Raw genomic sequence first — 18,777 nt, forward strand, 5'->3', positions numbered from 1 at the left:
AAAGTAGTTCGGGGGAAGTTTCTTTTAGCTTAAGAGGGCACCATGAATAATTACTTTTAAAAAAGTATTAGAGTTTATTCTTTGAAAATCAGACTTCTAACTGACCCCATGGTTGTGTGCATCTAGCTCCAATAGACACAAGGGCTCTGTCTACAGATGGGAATGGAATAGTAGTACTCAACTACTGTACATTCTGTTGGGATATTGAGTAAATACCTGAAGTACATCAAATGTAAGGCCTATTTTGAGGCCCGATCAAGCAGAACAATTGGCAAAGGTAATTCTATCGCTGCTAGTAACAATTAAAACCATTGCAGTGTTCAACTTTTGGGATCTTAGTGATAAACACCCGGAACGTTTACATGAGTAACTTAATGCATGGAACACCAAGTCAATCATATTTACGGCACATGTCACATAAACAATACAACAGAGACATACCTGATCTCAGGTGGCCAGAAGAAGGGCTAACACATCCAGACCAATTAAAAGAATAAAAAACAATCAAGAACAGCCCCAAATCTCAGAAAGGTTTAGCTAGTTTCCCATATTGTGCTTAAATATAGATTTTTTACAAAAATTTGGCATTTTGATGGATCTCAGTAATTTGATCTGTAGCAGCAACATTATCACCAGCTGCTAAAAGGAGAAATCAGTCCCTTTCCCCACGGCTGATGAGGCTTTGAAAGAAGAGTAAAAAGTGAAGCTCTAAGAACAGATGTTTTCATCACATTGGCAGCACCTCACACCGTTTAAACCCACCTCTAAAGTCAGTTAGAACACTTAGAGCGTGCACTGCAGGACTGCTCAAAGACCTCGTTCAGGATCGGGGCCTCACTGCACTGGGCTACAGAGACATGGTCCCTGCCCTGAATCCGTTTTCTGATTCCAAGACCTACTTGATCAAACTGGGAATTTCAATTAGTAATGTGCAGCCCTCTGGCAGTGACTAAGGTTCAGAGAAACATTCCTGATTGTCAGTATATTTGCAAGCTGCCATTCTTCAAAGCCAGCTAAGGGCAGGGTTGTCTCTGGTCATGGTCAATGATAGGAATAAAAGGGGTATACACACGGTGAGAGGCAGATTTGGAAGTCCACGTACCCCGATGATAGCATTCAGCTCTGTCATTGTCACTTGCTTGGCACGCTCAACAGCCTGGGCAACCTGCTGTTGGTGCTAAGGGAACAAAATTTCAAAGGCACATTAGAATAAGGAATGTTTCCAAACAGAGAATGTAAAGAAAGATCAAAAAGCCTGGACAGCCAAGTCAAGGGGCAAAGGCATCAGCAAGCTGCCATCACTTTACTTGGTGAGTTTGCTCATGAAAATGAGGCGCTAAGGACCAATTGGATTCAGTTCCCTCTGAAATCAATAGAAAAGACTCTCTGGCTCCACTGGGAGTTGCATTGGCCCAAAAAGCTTTGAGCAGCACACAACAGAGCTGGACACTATGCAAGTTTCCTTTTCCTGCTCTGACAATGCATATGCGTTGTCTGCCGTGTCTGCATCCGTGGCCCCTGTTAAACAGAGGCGCACATTGTGATTGCGCATATTGCAAAACTAACTGTTAAACAAGTCCGAGACCTTTTTCACTTGTGCCATGAGTCAGAATTTGAACCCGAGTCTAAAGACTCGTAGCACGAGTGGGTCACATCTAGCATAACCTCCCCTTGGCCCAAGATGACTTTCCAAATTGTTCTCATCAAGATCAGCACTATGTGAACGGAAGACACTCATACAATAACAATTCACATCCATTCCCTTACCTCTTGTGACAGAAAAGGCATGATTTGAGCTAGAATGGTGTTCAATCTTTTAGCAATCTCGGTCTAAAAAAAGGAAAAGAAAAGACCGCATTTAGTTTAGTCAAAAATCACCTTGTGTGGACGTCAGAAACGTTAAAGCATTTAGAAACAATCAAAGCAAGACTTCTCAGAATAAAAAAAATTTCATCCCCAAAACCAACCATTTTCCTCCTTTCCTCCCCCCTTCCATAGATCACGTCACATAATAAGGAACAAATTTTTAAAGAGGCATCAAGAGCACACAAATATACCTTCTCTAAATCCTTCATGCCAGGTGCATGGAGGAAATAAATGATGATTTATTGATTTGGCAAATTTTGAATTCCTTTCCCTGACAAGAGCTAAAAGATGCAAAACAAGATTGGGATAAACTGAACCAGTTTCATGTCTGTCTGTATTTTTTACCACAATGGTCTCAAGAAAAAATAAATCTAAATGGTTAAAATACTGATGTTATCCAAATTAGCAAGGAAGCATGTGAAAAATTTATTAGCCTAACGTGTCAGTTTCATATCAATCTCCCTGCAGCTGCTGCAAGGACATTGTGGTTACGCTGGCAGATCACTTAAGCGACAGCAACATCCACAGGTTTATGGAACCCAGTCACACAGAAACTTAAATAAGCTAGGTTGTAAAGTAGCACAAAGACCAACTTGGTTTTATTCACACTTTAGCAATTAAGTCTCATCCCAGCATGGAGTTGTGATCCTTGTCCATTTATCTAGGCATCTAACAAAGCATCTAATCACCATGGCATTTCTCAACTCAAATCGACGTTCTCCACTCATCTGTTCACTTTAGGTTATAACTTTATTTGAAAGGGAACTTTAAAAGATCACTGTTGCGTTCAGATAGCTTATATACAATTCCAAAGTGGAGGTGGCTTTGAGCTATGCTGATTAACATAATTCTGAAGATTTATCTAAACATTTCTGCAGTTTTTGAAGAAATTTGCTTACGACAGTTCATGTCTTTCAAAGGTAAAATGAATTCTGCATTCTCAGCTCAGATCTGCGTATGACAGCTTGTTGAGATCACATTGCATTCACGCTACTTATTTCCAAGTTTTACGGGCTCTCTTTAATTAAAGAAAAGCTTTACATACAAACCCTGCACAGGTAGTTAGTCAATGGTGAACCTTAGGTAGTGCTGTGAAGAACCAAAATTTTACCCTGATCTCAACTTTCATCCACAATGTTTTTTAAAGTCATTCTAGTTAATTCTGCAGCACTTGCATCACATTCAAGGACTTTAACCCGAAACCATTTGCACCTGTCAGCTGACCACATAACTCAGAAGTTTAATAATAATGTTCTCCACTGTCAAATTGTGGTTTTTGCAACATCTCTGTTGAGTAAAATGTTTTAGGTTAAGTGAAAACCTAGATTTCATATGAGTCAGCAGTTCATATTTTAAACTTAAATATTATAGACCTGACTCTTCACTAAAACCCCTGTACACCACTCTACCATTGAAAGAGGACCTTAAAGTGAGAGTGAACGTAATGTACATCCACATTTGGCAGCATAAAGGGGCCTTAAGCACTGGGTCTTGGAATAGCTGAGAAGTAGGCCGTAGACTCAGTTTAAGACACAGATAACAGACTTTAAGCTCTCCAGAAAGGAGAAATCCTAGCTATAGGGCAGTACAATGCCAAATGAAGGAGTTAGGGAACAGAAAGTAAATCAAATGTTGCATTAGCTTTCCAAAGTTATGTGCCTGTACCAAGCACAGCTTCTGGGTCTCACACTTAGGGCCCTGGTGTGAGGGAGAAATGATAGACTACTTAACTACCACCAGATCTTGTGTGATCATAAGGCTGCACGGAAGAGACGCCAAAGCCCTATATCCGAATAGTTGCAGCGTCACATTAAAGGTGTTTCAAGAAAGTGGGTTTTGCCACGACAGCTTCAGTCCAGGGGGAAAAGTTACAGGTAAAATTTTCAAAAAGATCTAACTTCCATTTTCAATAGCGACTCAGACACTTGGGATCCTCAGCTCTTAGTGAAAAACCAATGGGACTTCGTCCTTTTTGAAATCTGTATTCATGAGCAACATTCCAGTCGTAGGGATTTGTGGCGTGCCAGTCAAGCACTCACGTACTAAGAGGAGGAGCACAGTATAAATGCCTAGTTAGAGGATCACCCAAGCATTTAGGCACTGAAAATACATCAGCATTAGACCCACCCACCAGGCATGTGGCCTGCTCTGAAATAGCGGGGAAGAGCCAGTGCTCTGCCACAGCCACAACACAGCCCTGAGGAAGAGTCATCGTCTCCTTTCCCTAGACCACCCACCCAACTTTTACACCAGGCACAGCTGAAGGCACCATCCTTTCTGTTGACTGGATGGGATTCCATTCACAGGAGGGTGATGGACATGAGATCGCTTTCCCTGATCCGGCTGCCCGCCTCTGCAGCAAGCCCAGCGCCTCCTGGCCAAGGGAGCTTACAGTAATGCAAACTGATGTCGGTCAGTCACACATACTATAGCATCACTATGCCAAAAGACATTAGCATTCAAACCCAAAGGGGGCGTGAGAGTTCTCCAAACAACTGCTCTTTTTAAGATTGAAGGGGGAGGAGGGCAGCCCTGTATTCCAAGGGTTAATATTAGCAGCCTTGCCCACTAAGACAGCTGTTAAAACAGCTTTTGATCCAACTTAAACACAGTCTGAACATCAGTAAGAATCCAAGAAATACGGCTTCAACAATGGAGGCTGGTCGAAAGCACACTGGAACACGATCAAACATTTAAAAATTCCTTTTGATAATTCAGAGCCGCTTGTTATCAATAAAACAGAAATGATTAATGCATCTCCCCCCTCCCCGCCACCCTCTCCTCAGCAAGCTGCTACTTTAGCAACAAGATGGCCAGAAAATACCTCCCCTGTTAGAAAGCAACATGAAGGCAAACAGGAATCTGTTTTCCAGAAAACTCACCATCCCCCCTGAAACTGCACAGACTCAGCCCGTGTACCTTCCATCTAGCAAACGCTTTTCTAGAGCACTCAGCCATGTAGTATAAGAACATAAAAATTGCTGGAGTGGATCAGGCCAATAGTCCATCTAGCCCCAGTATCCGGTCTCCAACAGTGCCCAGCACCGGAGCTTCCGAAGGAGTACATGGAACAGGGCAATTTTGGAGAGATCCACCAGTTTTACCCTTCCGGCTCCTGGCAGTCACCCCGAGCATGAGGTTACATCCCTGACCATCTTGGCTAACAGCCATTGATGGACCTATCCTCCAGGAACTTATCTAGCTCTTTTTAACCCAGTTATACTTTGTGCCATCGTAACATCCCACAGCAATGAGTTCCACAGGTTAGTTGTGCCTTGTGTGCAGAAACACTTCCTCTTGTTTGTATTAAACCTGCTGCCTATTCATTGCATCGGGTGACCCCTAGCTCTTGTATTGTGGGAAGGGGTAAATAACACTTCTCTATTCACTTTCTCCACATGATTCACGATTTTATAGCCCTCTATCATATCGCCTTAATCGTCTCTTTTCTAAACTGACCAGCCCTAGTCTTTTTAGTCTCTCCTCCTGTGGAAGCTGTTCCATGCCCTTGCTCATTTCTGTTGCCCTTCTCTGAACCTTTTCCAATTTCACTATATCCTTTTTATGATTGGGCAAGCAGAAATTGACACAGTATTCAAGGTGTGGGTGGCATTGTGATATTTTCTGTCTTCTTTTCTATCCCTTTCCTAATAGTTCCTAACATTTTATTAGCCTTTTTGATCGCTGCTGGGCACTGGGCTGACGTTTGCAGAGAACTACCAAGGATGACACCAAGAGTTTTGTCTTGGGTGGTAACAGCTACTTTAGACCCCCATCATTTATATTTATATTTTTATATTTATATATATATATGTGTGTGTGTGTGTTGGAATTATGTTTTCCAACGTGCATTACTTTGCACTTAATACTGAATTTCATCTGCCATATTCTTGCCCAGTCACCCACTTTTGTGAGATCCCTTTGTAAGTCTTCACAATCAGCTTTGGACTTAACTATCTTGAATCATTTTGTATCGTCTGCAAACTTTGCCACTTCACGGTTATTCCCTTTACCAGATCATTAAGGAATATGTTGAACAGCACAGGTCCCAGTACAAATCTTTCAGGGACCCTGTGTTTACCTCTTTCCATTGTGAAAACTGACCATTTATTCCCACCCTTTGTTTCCTATCTTTTAACCAGTCACTGATCCATGACAGGACCTTCCCTCTTATCCCATGACTGCTTACTTTGCTTAAGAGCCATTGGTTAGAGACCTTGTCAAAGGCTTTCTGAAAATCCAAGTACACTCGATCCCCTGGATCACCCTTGTCCACATGCTTGTTGGCATCTTCAAAGACTTCTAATAGATTGGTGATTAGAGTTTATAGCTTCACAACAATATTAAAAAGGGGCATATACTTGAATTCTGGGCTCCCTCATTTTTTACATACTTTGAACAGAGATATTTCAGTTAAACAACTTCCAAAATATTTCATTAGGGGAAGAAAAAAACGACAACAACCCGCACACAAAGTAGTTGGGCAACAATTTTATAGATGAAGGCAATGGTTTGCAGGAATCATTAGGACAGGCCAGTGTTAGTTAAGTTGCTGCACCCAGAGTCTGAGTAAAATCAAAGAAGATTATTACAGCAGGCAGATGTTTAGAGAGACTCATGTCATTTTAACATAGGTCCCTCTTTCCTTTCCAAAGAGCCAGGAAGTAACTATATACCCCATGACTGCTGGTGAAATTGTCTCAAGGAAAAGTTCTTACAAACCATTGTCCCCCCCCCCCCCCCCATGCAAATAATTTTACTAACCCTGTTCTCCCCTGTCCTCGTCCTCCCCCCACTTCAAAAAAAAGTCAACCTTTTTTTTTGGCATCACCATTGTATACTTCCAAATCCACAGTGACATTTCTGAAAAGCCTTACTGATCGGATTGCACCCTATGCTTTTACTAGCTCTTTCAGAGGTCTTCACTGCTCTTTGGCTCTTTGTTTTGAATCATAAACCTCTTGAAGTTACTACATTCTGAAGCCTGTACATACAAGTACATTACCAATGGCTTGACAACACATTGTCTAGCAGTCTGCCCACTGAAGTTTCCACCATTGTCAGTTCTATTGTTATCTATTTGTATTAGAATTGCCCTAGGCACTGCACAAACCCAACAGACAGTCCCTGCCCCAAAGAGGTTCTGTATCTACTGAACTTTTAAATGTGTAAGCACCTGTGATTTCAGTTGACTAATCTGAAATAACTTTGCACCTTTCACCCAAAGATTCCCCAACACACTGCAAACATTGAGCCTTGCACCATCCTGACGGGGAGGGAGATTATGACCAGTTTACAGATGGTAAAGGGAGTCTCAGAAGTGTAAGCAATTAGCCCAAAGCAAGAAATCTATCCAAAGGCAGAGCTGCGACTAGAACTCGTAAGTCTTGGCTCTCCGTCCCCTCTCCTCTAACTAACCTGCCCCATCTTCCCTAGCTGTTGGTTATCTTTGTTCTTGTTACAAAAGCGATGCCAGGACAAGGTTCATGTGTTAGAACCTCAGAGTTACGAAGACCTCAGGAATGGAGGTTGCTCGTAACTGTGAAATGTTCGTAACTCTGAACAAAAGTTCTTTCAAAAGTTTATAACTCAACATTGACTTAATGCAGCTTTGAAACTTTACTACGCAGAAGAAAAATGCCGCTTTCCCTTTTTATTAGTAGTTTATGTTTAATCCAGTACTGTACTGTATTTGTGTGGTTTTTTTGGTCTCCGCTACGGCCTGATTGCACACTCCCGGTTCCAAAGGAGGGGTGTGGTTGACTGGTCAGTTCGTAACTCTGAGGTGCTACTGTATGCTGTGTACAGTGCAGTACGCAGAATAGTGACATTAACAGTGAGCTGACATTTTACACTCTTCTGGGCAGCCTCTCCATTGCCCTGCGTTGCACTCCGTGGAGTTCAATCAGAAAGGGAGCGCATGTTTTACTTTGCGGCGGCGGTCGTACTGCGGATAACAACCGTGGGGCCTTGCAGCAAGGTTTCCGCTTAGATCACAAATTGCTATGTGATGGGTAAGCCTCTTTAAAGACCCTTTTAGCATTGGCCTATTGATCAAATTATACATAAACTACAACTCCATTAAATATTTATGCCTTCGAATGAAGCATATTGTACTCTTCCTGCAACGAGCACTAGATGTATTGCTCTTTTCGGTATGATTACTTCTCGGGGGCAGGTCCGGTTTTGTTTTTCCTGGCGCTAACAAATCCTATAGCACAGGGTCCTCATTTGACATGGACCCAACTGTTCACTACAGGCGGGAAGAGATACATCTCTGGTCATATGCCGGAAGTGTTACTGCAAGGTCATCTCTGTGCAAAATAAAGAACCCTTCACAGTTTCACCCAATTCTCAAAGAGGGCATTGTATAGGAGAAAGAGGGGACACTTGCTTTCACTCAGAGCTATTTCAGAGCTTGGTTTTGTTTTGTTTTTGCTATTACCAGTACTTTAAAAATCAAGTTTTGCTTAAACTTCCAGCAAGGATTTGGGAACCAAACTTAGGTTCTGTTTTTAAAAAAGGACAATTTCCTTGTGGAATTTAGAAAGGAAAAAAAAAAAACAAGAAAACTAGTATCTGTAGAAACGTTCTGTTTACGACTGCTAGGTTTCCTGTTAACATAAGATTCCATAATCTTTAAATATTTGTTCACTTTAATTTTGCAGTTCCCAAGCATATTAAACGCTGTTTGTCCCCGTTCAGGTTGAATAGGGGTCTAAAGGGGACCACTGGCTGGCCTAGAACAGGGGAAGGTTTCATGCATTACACCTTCCCAGTATCACTACCCATTCATCAACTCCCCTCCAAAGCAACGGAGCCCTCCCCCGAGTGCCACCGGGCAATTCCTGCCAAGAAAAATCTCAATTCATCTCCGTTAGATTGCCATGGCAACCTCAACAACCTAATCCCCTCAGAACATTATGCAAATTACGCCTTTGCTTGACCGCAACAGGCTGTAAAACCATATTACCCATGCCAAGGCAGGTCATTACGATGAGTTTTCGGGCTGCCAATCTGATCGGCTCCACAAATTAACGCTGGATAAAAAGGACCTGGGTTTTTGCAGGGCAGGTGGGTGTGGTTGGAGGAGAGCGGGGGAGGAAAGAGACAGACGTGTCAGCTGCTAAAGAGTCTTGAGTCACAGCAAGTCTAAGACACTTTGTCAGGGCAGCTCTCCCCGGCTTCCACGCCTGACTGCAGCTTCATGGCCTTCCATACAGCCCTTTTGTTAGAAAAAGATATGGGGGGGGGGGGGAAGAGGGGAAGGGGGAATTAACCAGTGTGCCAACCAAGTTAGCAGGACTCACAGAGAAAGAGACTGTCTTGATTTTCAGCCCACAGTAGTACTTGCCTGCAGTCACATGACCTTGGGCTGTGGTCTCACTAGCTAAGACAGGCTCTGGAGGGTCTGATCTGATCTTCGTTGGGAGACCTCAGACAGTGCAGCCAAAGTGGCGTGGGTTGTGCGCTTTCCAGAGGTATCCGTCCAGGACCTGACCGCATGTGGTCATTTCATAGCCCGTTGCGTTTTCCATTCAAACCAGATCCTAGTTTGGGTAGTTAAAACTCTGTCCAAAAAAAAAAAAAAAAAAAAAAAAAAAAAGCCACCTTCCTCTGCAGTCTTGACTGGAGCTGTTATTCTTCACTTCTGAGAATGCCAGCTCAGCATTGCGGAGCGACAGCTGCATTTCAGCCACAGATGAGTGATCGCTACGTGTGCAGGGCCAGAGTCACTGCTGGGGTAAACAGGCCCAGCCCCACCGTGGCTTGCGCCAGTGGCGAGTCTGAGCCACGCTCCACAGCACTTTGCTTTGCTGGTGCAGGCGAGAGAGAGAGACGACTGGAGGTGGGGGAAGCATGGTCAGATGCTTGTGCTACAGCAATCTTCTGCAACCCTGTAGCCACTGCAGCCTGGGCTAAGGTGAAGCAGGTCATTGGCTGCTTTTACACAGTGCCCAGTTACAAAAAGGATCAGGGCAATGCAAAGGTGAGTTTAAGCCTCACCCCGGGATCCAGCACACATTTACAGGAACCACACAGAACTCCATCAAGCTGACCCCGAATCACATCCTCCAAGAGCCTGCAGCAGGGGGAGGTAGGCCGGCCACTGGCGCGGCTACCCGGGGAGTGAGTTTTTCAGGGTGCAATCCAGACCCCAGGTTCACCGCAAGTCATTGCTGCCCTTGCACAGAAAGGCTGGGGCCCAAGCCCTACTCTCCCCCTTTCCGGGGACAGAAGCTTGAGGGAGGGGGCACCACGCTGATACACGGTTCCCAAGAGAAGAGGAGTGCAGGCCTTGAGCCACTACGTCCTTCACAGCACGGAGGCTGGGCTCCTTCCTCTCCAGCCCCCTCTCCTTAGGGGACATACCCCTGCCACTCCTCGAACCAGCCACCAGCTCCCACGTAGCCTGGCTCTAGGGGGAGGGGGAGCAGAGGAGGGGAGAGCCTCTGGGTGCAGCCGAGCCCTGCAGAGCCCCATCTGACTTGAGGGAGACGAAGCAGAAGGAAGGGCTGGGAGCGTGGGTGAGAGAGCAGAAGGGGGAAAATGTGTATATGGAAGTTCACATGGGGCTGTACTGTAGAATGCCAGAGATAAATCCAAACTGCTTGTTAAAAAAGGGAAAGGAGACAGGCAAGTCTTGAATCTTAATGAATTCTCCCCAGCCCTACACAAGTCCCGTCTCTGGTTTGGGGTTCTAGTCAGGGCGGGGGTTGCTGGAGCCGCAAAGGAAGGAGAGAGAACATTTGCACAAGTTATAAATCCTGCTCCATCAAGAACACAGCCAGCCCTGCTATCAGTATGCTTTAGCCTCAGGGGCGGTTACAGCCACCCGCTCTGAAAATGGGCAGAACAGCTATTCCCGCTGGGCTACCAGAACCCACAGCACTCTAGGACACAGACAGGCCATAACAGTGAAAAGAGTTTGGAGAGAGCAGGGTCTGATGCTACTGCATTAAGGGACTTTAACCCTGCACAGTAGCAATTGCTCTTGGTTTCAGACACACCCATCTACTGCTCCACCTTCAGAAATGGACACGACAGAGTGAAGTTTAAAAAATACGAATCACCTTTTATCATAGGAAATATGTGGAACTGGATTCGAAACACTGAAGGTCTCCCATAAACTGACTTAAGACGCAAACTAAAAAACTCAAAAGCCAAAACTGGCTGAGGACAAACGATGTCATGGGCTGTGGAGTATTGCAATGTCTATGCAGCTGCATTTCTAACGGTCTAACCTTGCACCGGCTTGACCACCCACAGATACCCACTTGAAATCTTAGAGCACAGCCTGCGTCAGTACACAGAATGTCAGAGCACCCCTACGACACACCTTCAAAGCCAACCACGGCTACAACCCAAACAACTGCAGTGCAACTGGCTTGCCAACTGGCATGTAAACAGTCATAGCACCAAGTCAATTAGCCTCAATTTTCTGTAAGAATATAACAGGTTAGCAACACGCAGCCAGTGAAGGCACCCAAGCCGGACCGTTCCAACATCACAGCCGACTCTCCTCCAGAACAGACACGACATCACTTCGCATCTTACGGCAAAAGCTCTGACTGGAAAGGGATAGGATTTAGGATACTATAAATACTGGATCAAATTCATCCTTGGGGTGGGTATGTCTGCTGCTGTCAATGGAGTTGCCCCGGGGAGGAGCACGCCGCATGGAATTTTGATACTTAAATAAAAAGTTATGAAAAGCAGCTAACGTGCATGTCCAGTAGCCATTTTTCAAACCTGTGTTCAAGTACGTTCAGAACACTCCAACCTAGCAAGCACCTGAATGCATTACTCCATATATCTGAGTGTGCAGCACCCCCTATACATTGATGGGAGGCACTTTAAGCCTAAATCACTGTAAGGAGGTTCAAATAGGTCTGCCAAAAATAAGCTCTTTTGGCTCGAGTTTGGCAAAGGAATAAAAACCAAATTCTTATCTTGTACAACAAAGGTCCCTCACTGAATTCAATAGGGGCTGTGGGGGGAGGTCATATGTACAACTGAGGGCAGAATTCAGTCCATTTTCGTTTATCAGTCACAATTTTGCCAAAATATTCGCTTTTTCCATAGCCGATTTCAACCTGGTGTTTAAACTCTGTGAACTCCACGGATTACTAGGGTAGTCTCTCGCGATATGCTCTGCTCGCCATGCGGTAACATGGCCCCAACGCTATTCAGTGGGAGACAAAAAGGTGTCCACAGGAAAAAACAAAGTCTTACTAAATGATCTTTCAAACTCCCATCTAAACTTGGAGGTTCTCCGGTTTAAGTGTAGCCATGTTTTTACCTTTATTGAAAGGAAAGGTGTAGCTTAACCAACACTCTCAATTACCCATAACGTACCATTCAGATTGGTCTGATTTTAGATCATTTGCTCGTTGGTAATCAGGGATTTTTGTTGCTATCTGTGCCCTCCCACCCCATGAAACCTTCATCAAAAAGGGAGGGGTGAATAAATACTGCCCGCAAAGCACTAGAAGCATTTGTTGAAACCAGGATATTGTCTCTTTAAGCACATGAAAATAAGGTCCTTAAGCAGTGTGGTTCTCACTCTGGTACACAATTATGGGTACTTTCAGCTGTCTAGCACTATTTCAAGTGCTCTCACCAAACAGGCTGTCAATGGCATGTTGAAAGCTATTTGCGGCTGCTATCATTATTAGCAAAGTGGAGAGCTTCACTGATGAGAATTAAATCAGGGAGGGGGTGTGGAGGGGCAAGCCACAACCAGCAACAGCAGAAGGCAAACAAGGCTACTTTAGGGAATAAAGTGCAGAACAGGTATCTTTTGATCTGCTGCCAGGATTCCTGACATTAATACAGAAAACAACAGGAGTTAAAGGTGGGAATTCATGAGCCAGCTGTCACTAAGGGTTAAAATAGCTGGTAACGATTTGTTTCTACCTTAAGAGGTCAGAAAGTATCATAATAAGCAGTTACTTGGCTTCTCAAGTGTTTAACGAGTTATTATCTGGCACGCCTTGCTAACAAGAATGATAAAGTATACCCTGTTCTTGGAATATTCCAGAAGAAGCAGGATTCTCTCATGAAAGTGTCAATATGGTTTAAATGTGTTCCAAGGCCAAAGTTTTAGTTTAACTCTAAAAACAAGAAATCCTTATGTGCTGAGCTCTTAGCCATCCAAACTAGAAACTAGCAGTATTTACCACAAGGTGTTTTGTCTCCCAACACATGATTAGTTGCTTTTCTGGATTATTCAATTAGATTATTTCATCCAAATCTTTCTAGATGATAAAAAGCAAAATAGGACCAATAAATGGATGCAATGCAAAAATCGACGTTGGAAAGGGAAAAAAGCCTCAGAAAAACTCTCTGGGCAGCAAATATATATTTAAATGCTATGCAGGTAAAACTTGTATTTAAGAAGACTGAATTTGGGTAACATAGCACTTACCACAAAAGATTGTGGCAGACACTAGGAGTAATTCCCTGAATCATATGCAATAGAGTGAGTTGTCACTTCATACATAATTCCTCGGATATAGCCTATGGAGTCATTCATGAAATCACCTTTATTCTTACTTCTCTTTGTGATTTGGTAAAGAGAAAAAACACACACACTTTTAATATTCAATGTAGAAGAGATAATCTGTTATATAAGCCTACAGACAGGCAATCCCCTTTTGCTTAAAGATGAAGTATCCATCAGTGTTTGTCTCAGGCAGATGTAATCACAAGCAGTCAAGTCTGGAGGGCAGGACACTGCATGAATAATTCAAGCACTCCAGTCTACTTGATTGTGTGCAGATAAACACAAGTCAACCGCTAAACAGGTCAGCTGATAAACTTGTTTGTTCAGGACTAGCCACCCTCAGCCAGATGCACCCAGGACCCACACTGCAATTAGTGGTAGGATTTATTTTGTAAAGCCCTTGCAGTTAGGAAGAGTGACAAACCCTTTTAGATTATACTTGCTCTTCTCTCCTGAGTTCTCACGCCCTCCCTCCCCCTTGTCGTCTTTGCTCATTTCACCCAATTCTGAAATTCAGAAAACAGACTATACGTTCATTTCAGCTGCTAAGACAGGGATGGTGGCTCTGTTTTTCTGCAGCATCAAGCACACCATTGGCAATCAAACAACAAAAACAGCTTCACCTCAGAGAGCCTCCCCAATTCTAATATAAGGTACTGCACATACAGCCACCGGTGACTATGAAAGCAGCCAGGAAAGGTTCCACTCAGGAACCATTTGAAGAATATTCTTATTTAGTCCTTTAAAATGGTGGAATGCAAGACAGGGAATACCAGATCCACCCAGGCTTCCCTGTTAGGGTTTGGTGTTTTTGAACAGTGCCCCAAGATGTAAACACTTGTACATAACTAACATTGTTGCACTGTAATAGCACCACTATGCAAAATTCCACCAAAGGGAAGAGGGTCTTTTACACTCTCACAAAAACACAAACTGTAACACAGCTCGCAATGTTACAGAAAACGGTAGTCTAGTAACACACCAACTCCACCCTACTGCTCTGCCACTAGGCATTTTAAAGAGAATAGCCAGGATGAACACCTCAGAGTTTGCCTCACTAAACGCTGCTCAAGAAGGTGCATTTCATTTTATGACACTGCATACGTCACAGATTTCCAAAAAGAGGAAAAGAATTCTAGCGTAAATTGTAGAGGTAAACCATATCCTGTAATAAAAGCAGCACATTTTGTTTTGTTCTATGTCCCTAAATGTATTCTCATAAAAATGTTCAGGGTCTATTGTCCTCTTGACAGAGGCATACAACTCCCATTAGCAATGGGATATAACTGCACCAAAAGGTGCCTATCACCCAAAGAGATCAACGTAGAAACGCTTTCCTTACAGGTCTCTCTGGCTTTATCAAGCCAGAAAATGCTATAGGTTCTCCCAAAGCACCCAACCACGAAGTCAATCTGAACAGTCTCACAGGTCTTTGCATTTCCCCCTACACAGGTCACTATCCAAACAAGAGGACACTTAGCTATACTAGCTAATCTACAGCTTTCTCACAGATGAATGCATATAAACTATCAAAATAGGTCTGTAATCCTAGGCAATGATCCTGTCAGAGGGGAAGCAGCAAAAGGAAAAAAGTATGGATAGTGAGCATGGGAAGAAGAAATCTTGCAAGACTAAACACAATGTTAATTATTTGTGTCACTGTTTAAATAATTATATATACCTAGCAAGTCTGTATGAACTGAAGAGGAGAAAAGATATCAATAAGGCACGTAGCACCGTGTATTTAAATAACATGTATTGAATCTAGTCCGCTAGCAGTACCTTGTTATTTAGGAGCGTGTCAATACGATTTACATTGCTAGTAACAAAAACACTGAGTCAAATTGGTTTGATTCATGAATTGCAAAGATGATGTCACCTTATATCTATCTTAAGTTCTTAGAACTACTTTTAAAACCAATAAGCAGCAGCAACACAAATAATCAGGTCTAATCTCAATAATAACTTCATTCCTTTAAGTTTTACCATCCTGTGCCCAGCCTTTAGGCTCTTTAGCTTTAATCTTATCAAGGTAGCACATCACATTCTGCAACAGTCCTTCATGTTTTCCCTTTAGGCAAATTATACATTAGAGCAGACAAAAGTTGCAAACATTTCTTCACCTTCCAGATGTAGGATGTAAACCATGGTGTTGAGCCACATTGCAGTGGCTGCTAAAATCCTACAAGACAATTTGTTCTGAAGTCATACATTCCAGTGCTGTATTAATTAGAAGTATGACCTTAAAGAATGCTGAGTTGCACCAACAATCAAATCTGTATTAATTAGCTGAGTTTTTCATCTTTAATCATATACACAAGATGGACTAATCCGGGTATGCATCTCATACAAGAAGTTCACAGTGTTACTTTCATCTTTCCTTGTAAACAATTAAAAACAATCTGAACTCTTCCCTAACATATACAAAAAATGTTGGACTTCCATCAACTCAATTTCATATACACACTCATGGTCAACAGCTCCACACTGGGTGTAACACCAACAATTTGAGCAGTGAGCTTTTATTTATCAAAACCAGGACTTCATTTTCATGGTTCAGGGAAGGGAGACAGGATATGGAAGAGAATCACTCACCTGTTTGTGCATTTCAATATTCAAACCATATGACATTTCATAGTACTGAAAAAAGAAAGAAAGAAAAAAGATTTTTTCATTGATTTTGCATAAGACCATTATCAGGAAAGCCTCCTGGGCAGAACTGTGCTTAAAGCATATTAGACAAGGAAATTTTAAATCATAAGAAATAGCTACATGCACATAGGGTTTAACAGACACACATTTAACAAGAAAATACTCCTTTTTTGTTCATGTTCTCTCCAGAAGCTAGTTAGAAGAAACAGAACAGCAGCCTACCCTTTTCCCCAGAGCTGTATGTGACCAGTATGTACAAGTTCGAATAGAGAAGTTAATATACTGCAGTTTAGCAAACATCTTATACTTTTTCCTTTAAAGTTCTTTCTGCACTTTGTCTTTTGGAGTCAGGGAATGGGCCTGTACTCTTTCCACATGCTTCGAAAATGAAGGCTGGTCACGCTAAATTGATTAGAAATACAAATCAAAAGAATCACCTCACCTATTGCCCCTGTAATGCAACTAGAGTGAAAAGATTTCTGTAGCAACAAAAGAATCCACTTTCCTCAAAGCAACTGGGAGAGAGGATGTCGTAACAGGCCTTCTCTGGCCTCAGGCAAAACAAGGAGCAGTCTGACCCCTGTCTCCTAACATCAGAAGTTAGTTCAAACACTCCAGGGTCAGCAAGTTGCAAAATGCGTTCTTACAGGGGGCTGAAGTTTTAACTAGGCAAGGATACAAACATGGACTCTTGTGATAAAGAGTCAGCAGGACTCCTGCCTCTAAATGCTTCAAAATCCTCTTTGAGGGTGTCAGGCGAGAGGGTTAACAGGAGACTTGTATTAGGTTTCCAATCTTTTTAAGTCTGCTGTCCTCAGGCACAAGTCAGATATTTGGTAAATATAAAGGGAGGACACAAGATAATCAGCGCCTGTCAAAACAGGGCAGGAAGACTGGTCACTAAAAGTATTGTTTCTCTCCTTAGAGGATGGTTCACAACCAGTCAGCCAGATAACATTGAAGGGACAGCTGTAATGTTTAGAGATAGGAACCATCCAGCCCCAAGCAAGCCATAGAAGGAAGACAACTTGTTCTGAATGGGCAATATTCATTTTAAGGGTCTCGCACCACCACCACCCCATGGCCCATTTAACTGCTCCATTATCAGCGAATGCCATGTGCAGCCTGATGCAAAAGCTGATTAAAGTCTCTTACCATAACATAATGGCGCTGCATTTCTGTCTTTTCGTTCGCAAGCTTATCATACTCCACTTTAAGACTAAGAGGATAAAACAGAATAAATATATGTTTAAGATCCCGCAGTGATGAAGTGACAAGTCAAGTGGGGGAGGGGAGGGGAGAGAAGAGACACCATCTTGAGTAATACTTCTTAGAAACACGCCACCCGAGATCAGTAGGTTTTTGGTTTTTTTTTTAATAGCTCCTGAAATTTACCCCTTAATACTCCCAGGTTTCTGCTCAATCAATGGCAGGCTAGCAGAAGTCTTGCAAGCTAGAAAGATGGGAAATTTCAGCAGAGCAAGGGGGTAATTATTTTTCTGGGTGATTCCTCATGGCAAAGCAGGAACCTTGCGGGGGGGGGGGGTTCTTGGAATGGATCAAGGGGGGGGAAGCCCACTGACAAATAAAGGTTCCAGCCAGCAGGGACTTGGAGGGGTTACTAGAGCGTTTCCGATGAGCCCAGGAGGCAGAGGGTTAAAAACTGGGGCAGTTCCGAAATGACAAACAGGGAGGAACAAAAGGAGCCTGGGCTGGCGATTGATGCTCGTCAACACAGAGCCATAAATTGTTCTTCTAAAGACATTTTAATACATGCTCTAGTGTGCACTTAAAATCGGTCATTAAACATTTAACCTTTGTTAGGCAGGGGAGGGAGACAGGCAGGCCAGAGAGAGTTACCTGTGATACTGGGCTTGCAAAAACTGGAATTCATCCTTAATCCTATCGCAGGATTCAGCCACAGTGAATTTGAAGCCCGGCTGCCCAGGCTGGTGGGGAGCCTAGGGGTACACACAGACGCACCAGGAAGAAAACAAGCCGTTTACAGACCGGGAGGAGACGCCCGGCCCCCCAGTCCCTGCCCAACACCCCTCCCCCAAATGACCAGGCTCCAGCAGGGGTCGGAGATCCCCCCACCGCCACCCCTGAAGTTTCCCTGGCTGGCTCGCCTTCCCCTGGTTGGAGACGCGGAGCCGGGGGCTCGCTCCGGTCTCAAGGGAGCACAAGCACCACGGCGATGCACGGGCAGATTGACACCCCCCCGCCCCTCCCCCTCCCCCACGGAAAGATCCCGGGTGGGGGAGGGACGTGGGTGACCAGGGAAACGCCCGGGGGCAGCGAGGACTTACCGGGTGCCTGCCTTGGGGGTACATCGCAGGAGTTCACCGGCCACCAGGTCACCCCCCCACCGGCCCCAAGCGCCGTCTGCTCTCAGGCGAGCCCGGCCCGCGGCTCGGCCACGAAGCTGCCCCGGAGGGACCAAAACTGGAACAAAGGAAGAAGCGAAGTCCCGGGCGGGGCGAGCTCGGGGCGCCTAGCAGGCGGGCAGGCTCGCCGGCCCCGGGCGCAGGAGCCGGGCTCCCCTCGGGCGAAAGACGCACATGGCGGGGGGCGCGGGGCAGCGGCCGCTCCGGGGCATCCTGCTCGCCCGCCCCTCCCTGCTTCCCGCGGGGGTCTGCGGGCTCCGGCCCCCGGCCGCGGAGAGGCGACCCAGGCACCGCCGCTCCTCAGCCCGTCGCTCTCCGCCCGGTCCAGCCCCGCTGCTCGCCGCCGAGAAAAACCCAAATCCC

At 44.4% G+C, this 18,777-nt stretch overlaps 1 protein-coding gene across 4 annotated transcripts in view; it reads right to left on the minus strand.

Moving 5' to 3' along the window:
• TLE3 (TLE family member 3, transcriptional corepressor) overlaps window positions 1-18,422 on the minus strand; it is a 45,610-nt gene extending 27,188 nt beyond the window's left edge. For 2 of the 4 annotated variants that reach the window (XM_065412123.1, XM_065412125.1), the window contains exons 1-6: window positions 18,337-18,422; window positions 17,888-17,988; window positions 17,183-17,246; window positions 15,971-16,015; window positions 1,768-1,830; window positions 1,103-1,177 (exon numbers count right to left, since the gene is read on the minus strand). In XM_065412123.1, coding sequence (XP_065268195.1) covers window positions 1,103-1,177; window positions 1,768-1,830; window positions 15,971-16,015; window positions 17,183-17,246; window positions 17,888-17,988; window positions 18,337-18,360 — 372 coding nt within the window. In that variant the 5' untranslated portion in view covers window positions 18,361-18,422. Of the gene's footprint in view, window positions 1-1,072; window positions 1,178-1,767; window positions 1,831-15,970; window positions 16,016-17,182; window positions 17,247-17,887; window positions 17,989-18,336 lie in introns of all 4 variants that reach the window. The other 2 variants (XM_065412124.1, XM_065412126.1) reach the window with 2 other exon arrangements.
• Between the last annotated feature and the right edge of the window lie 355 nt (window positions 18,423-18,777).

Source organism: Emys orbicularis, chromosome 10 (assembly GCF_028017835.1).
Source record: "Emys orbicularis isolate rEmyOrb1 chromosome 10, rEmyOrb1.hap1, whole genome shotgun sequence".
Taxonomy (NCBI): Eukaryota; Metazoa; Chordata; order Testudines; family Emydidae; genus Emys; species Emys orbicularis.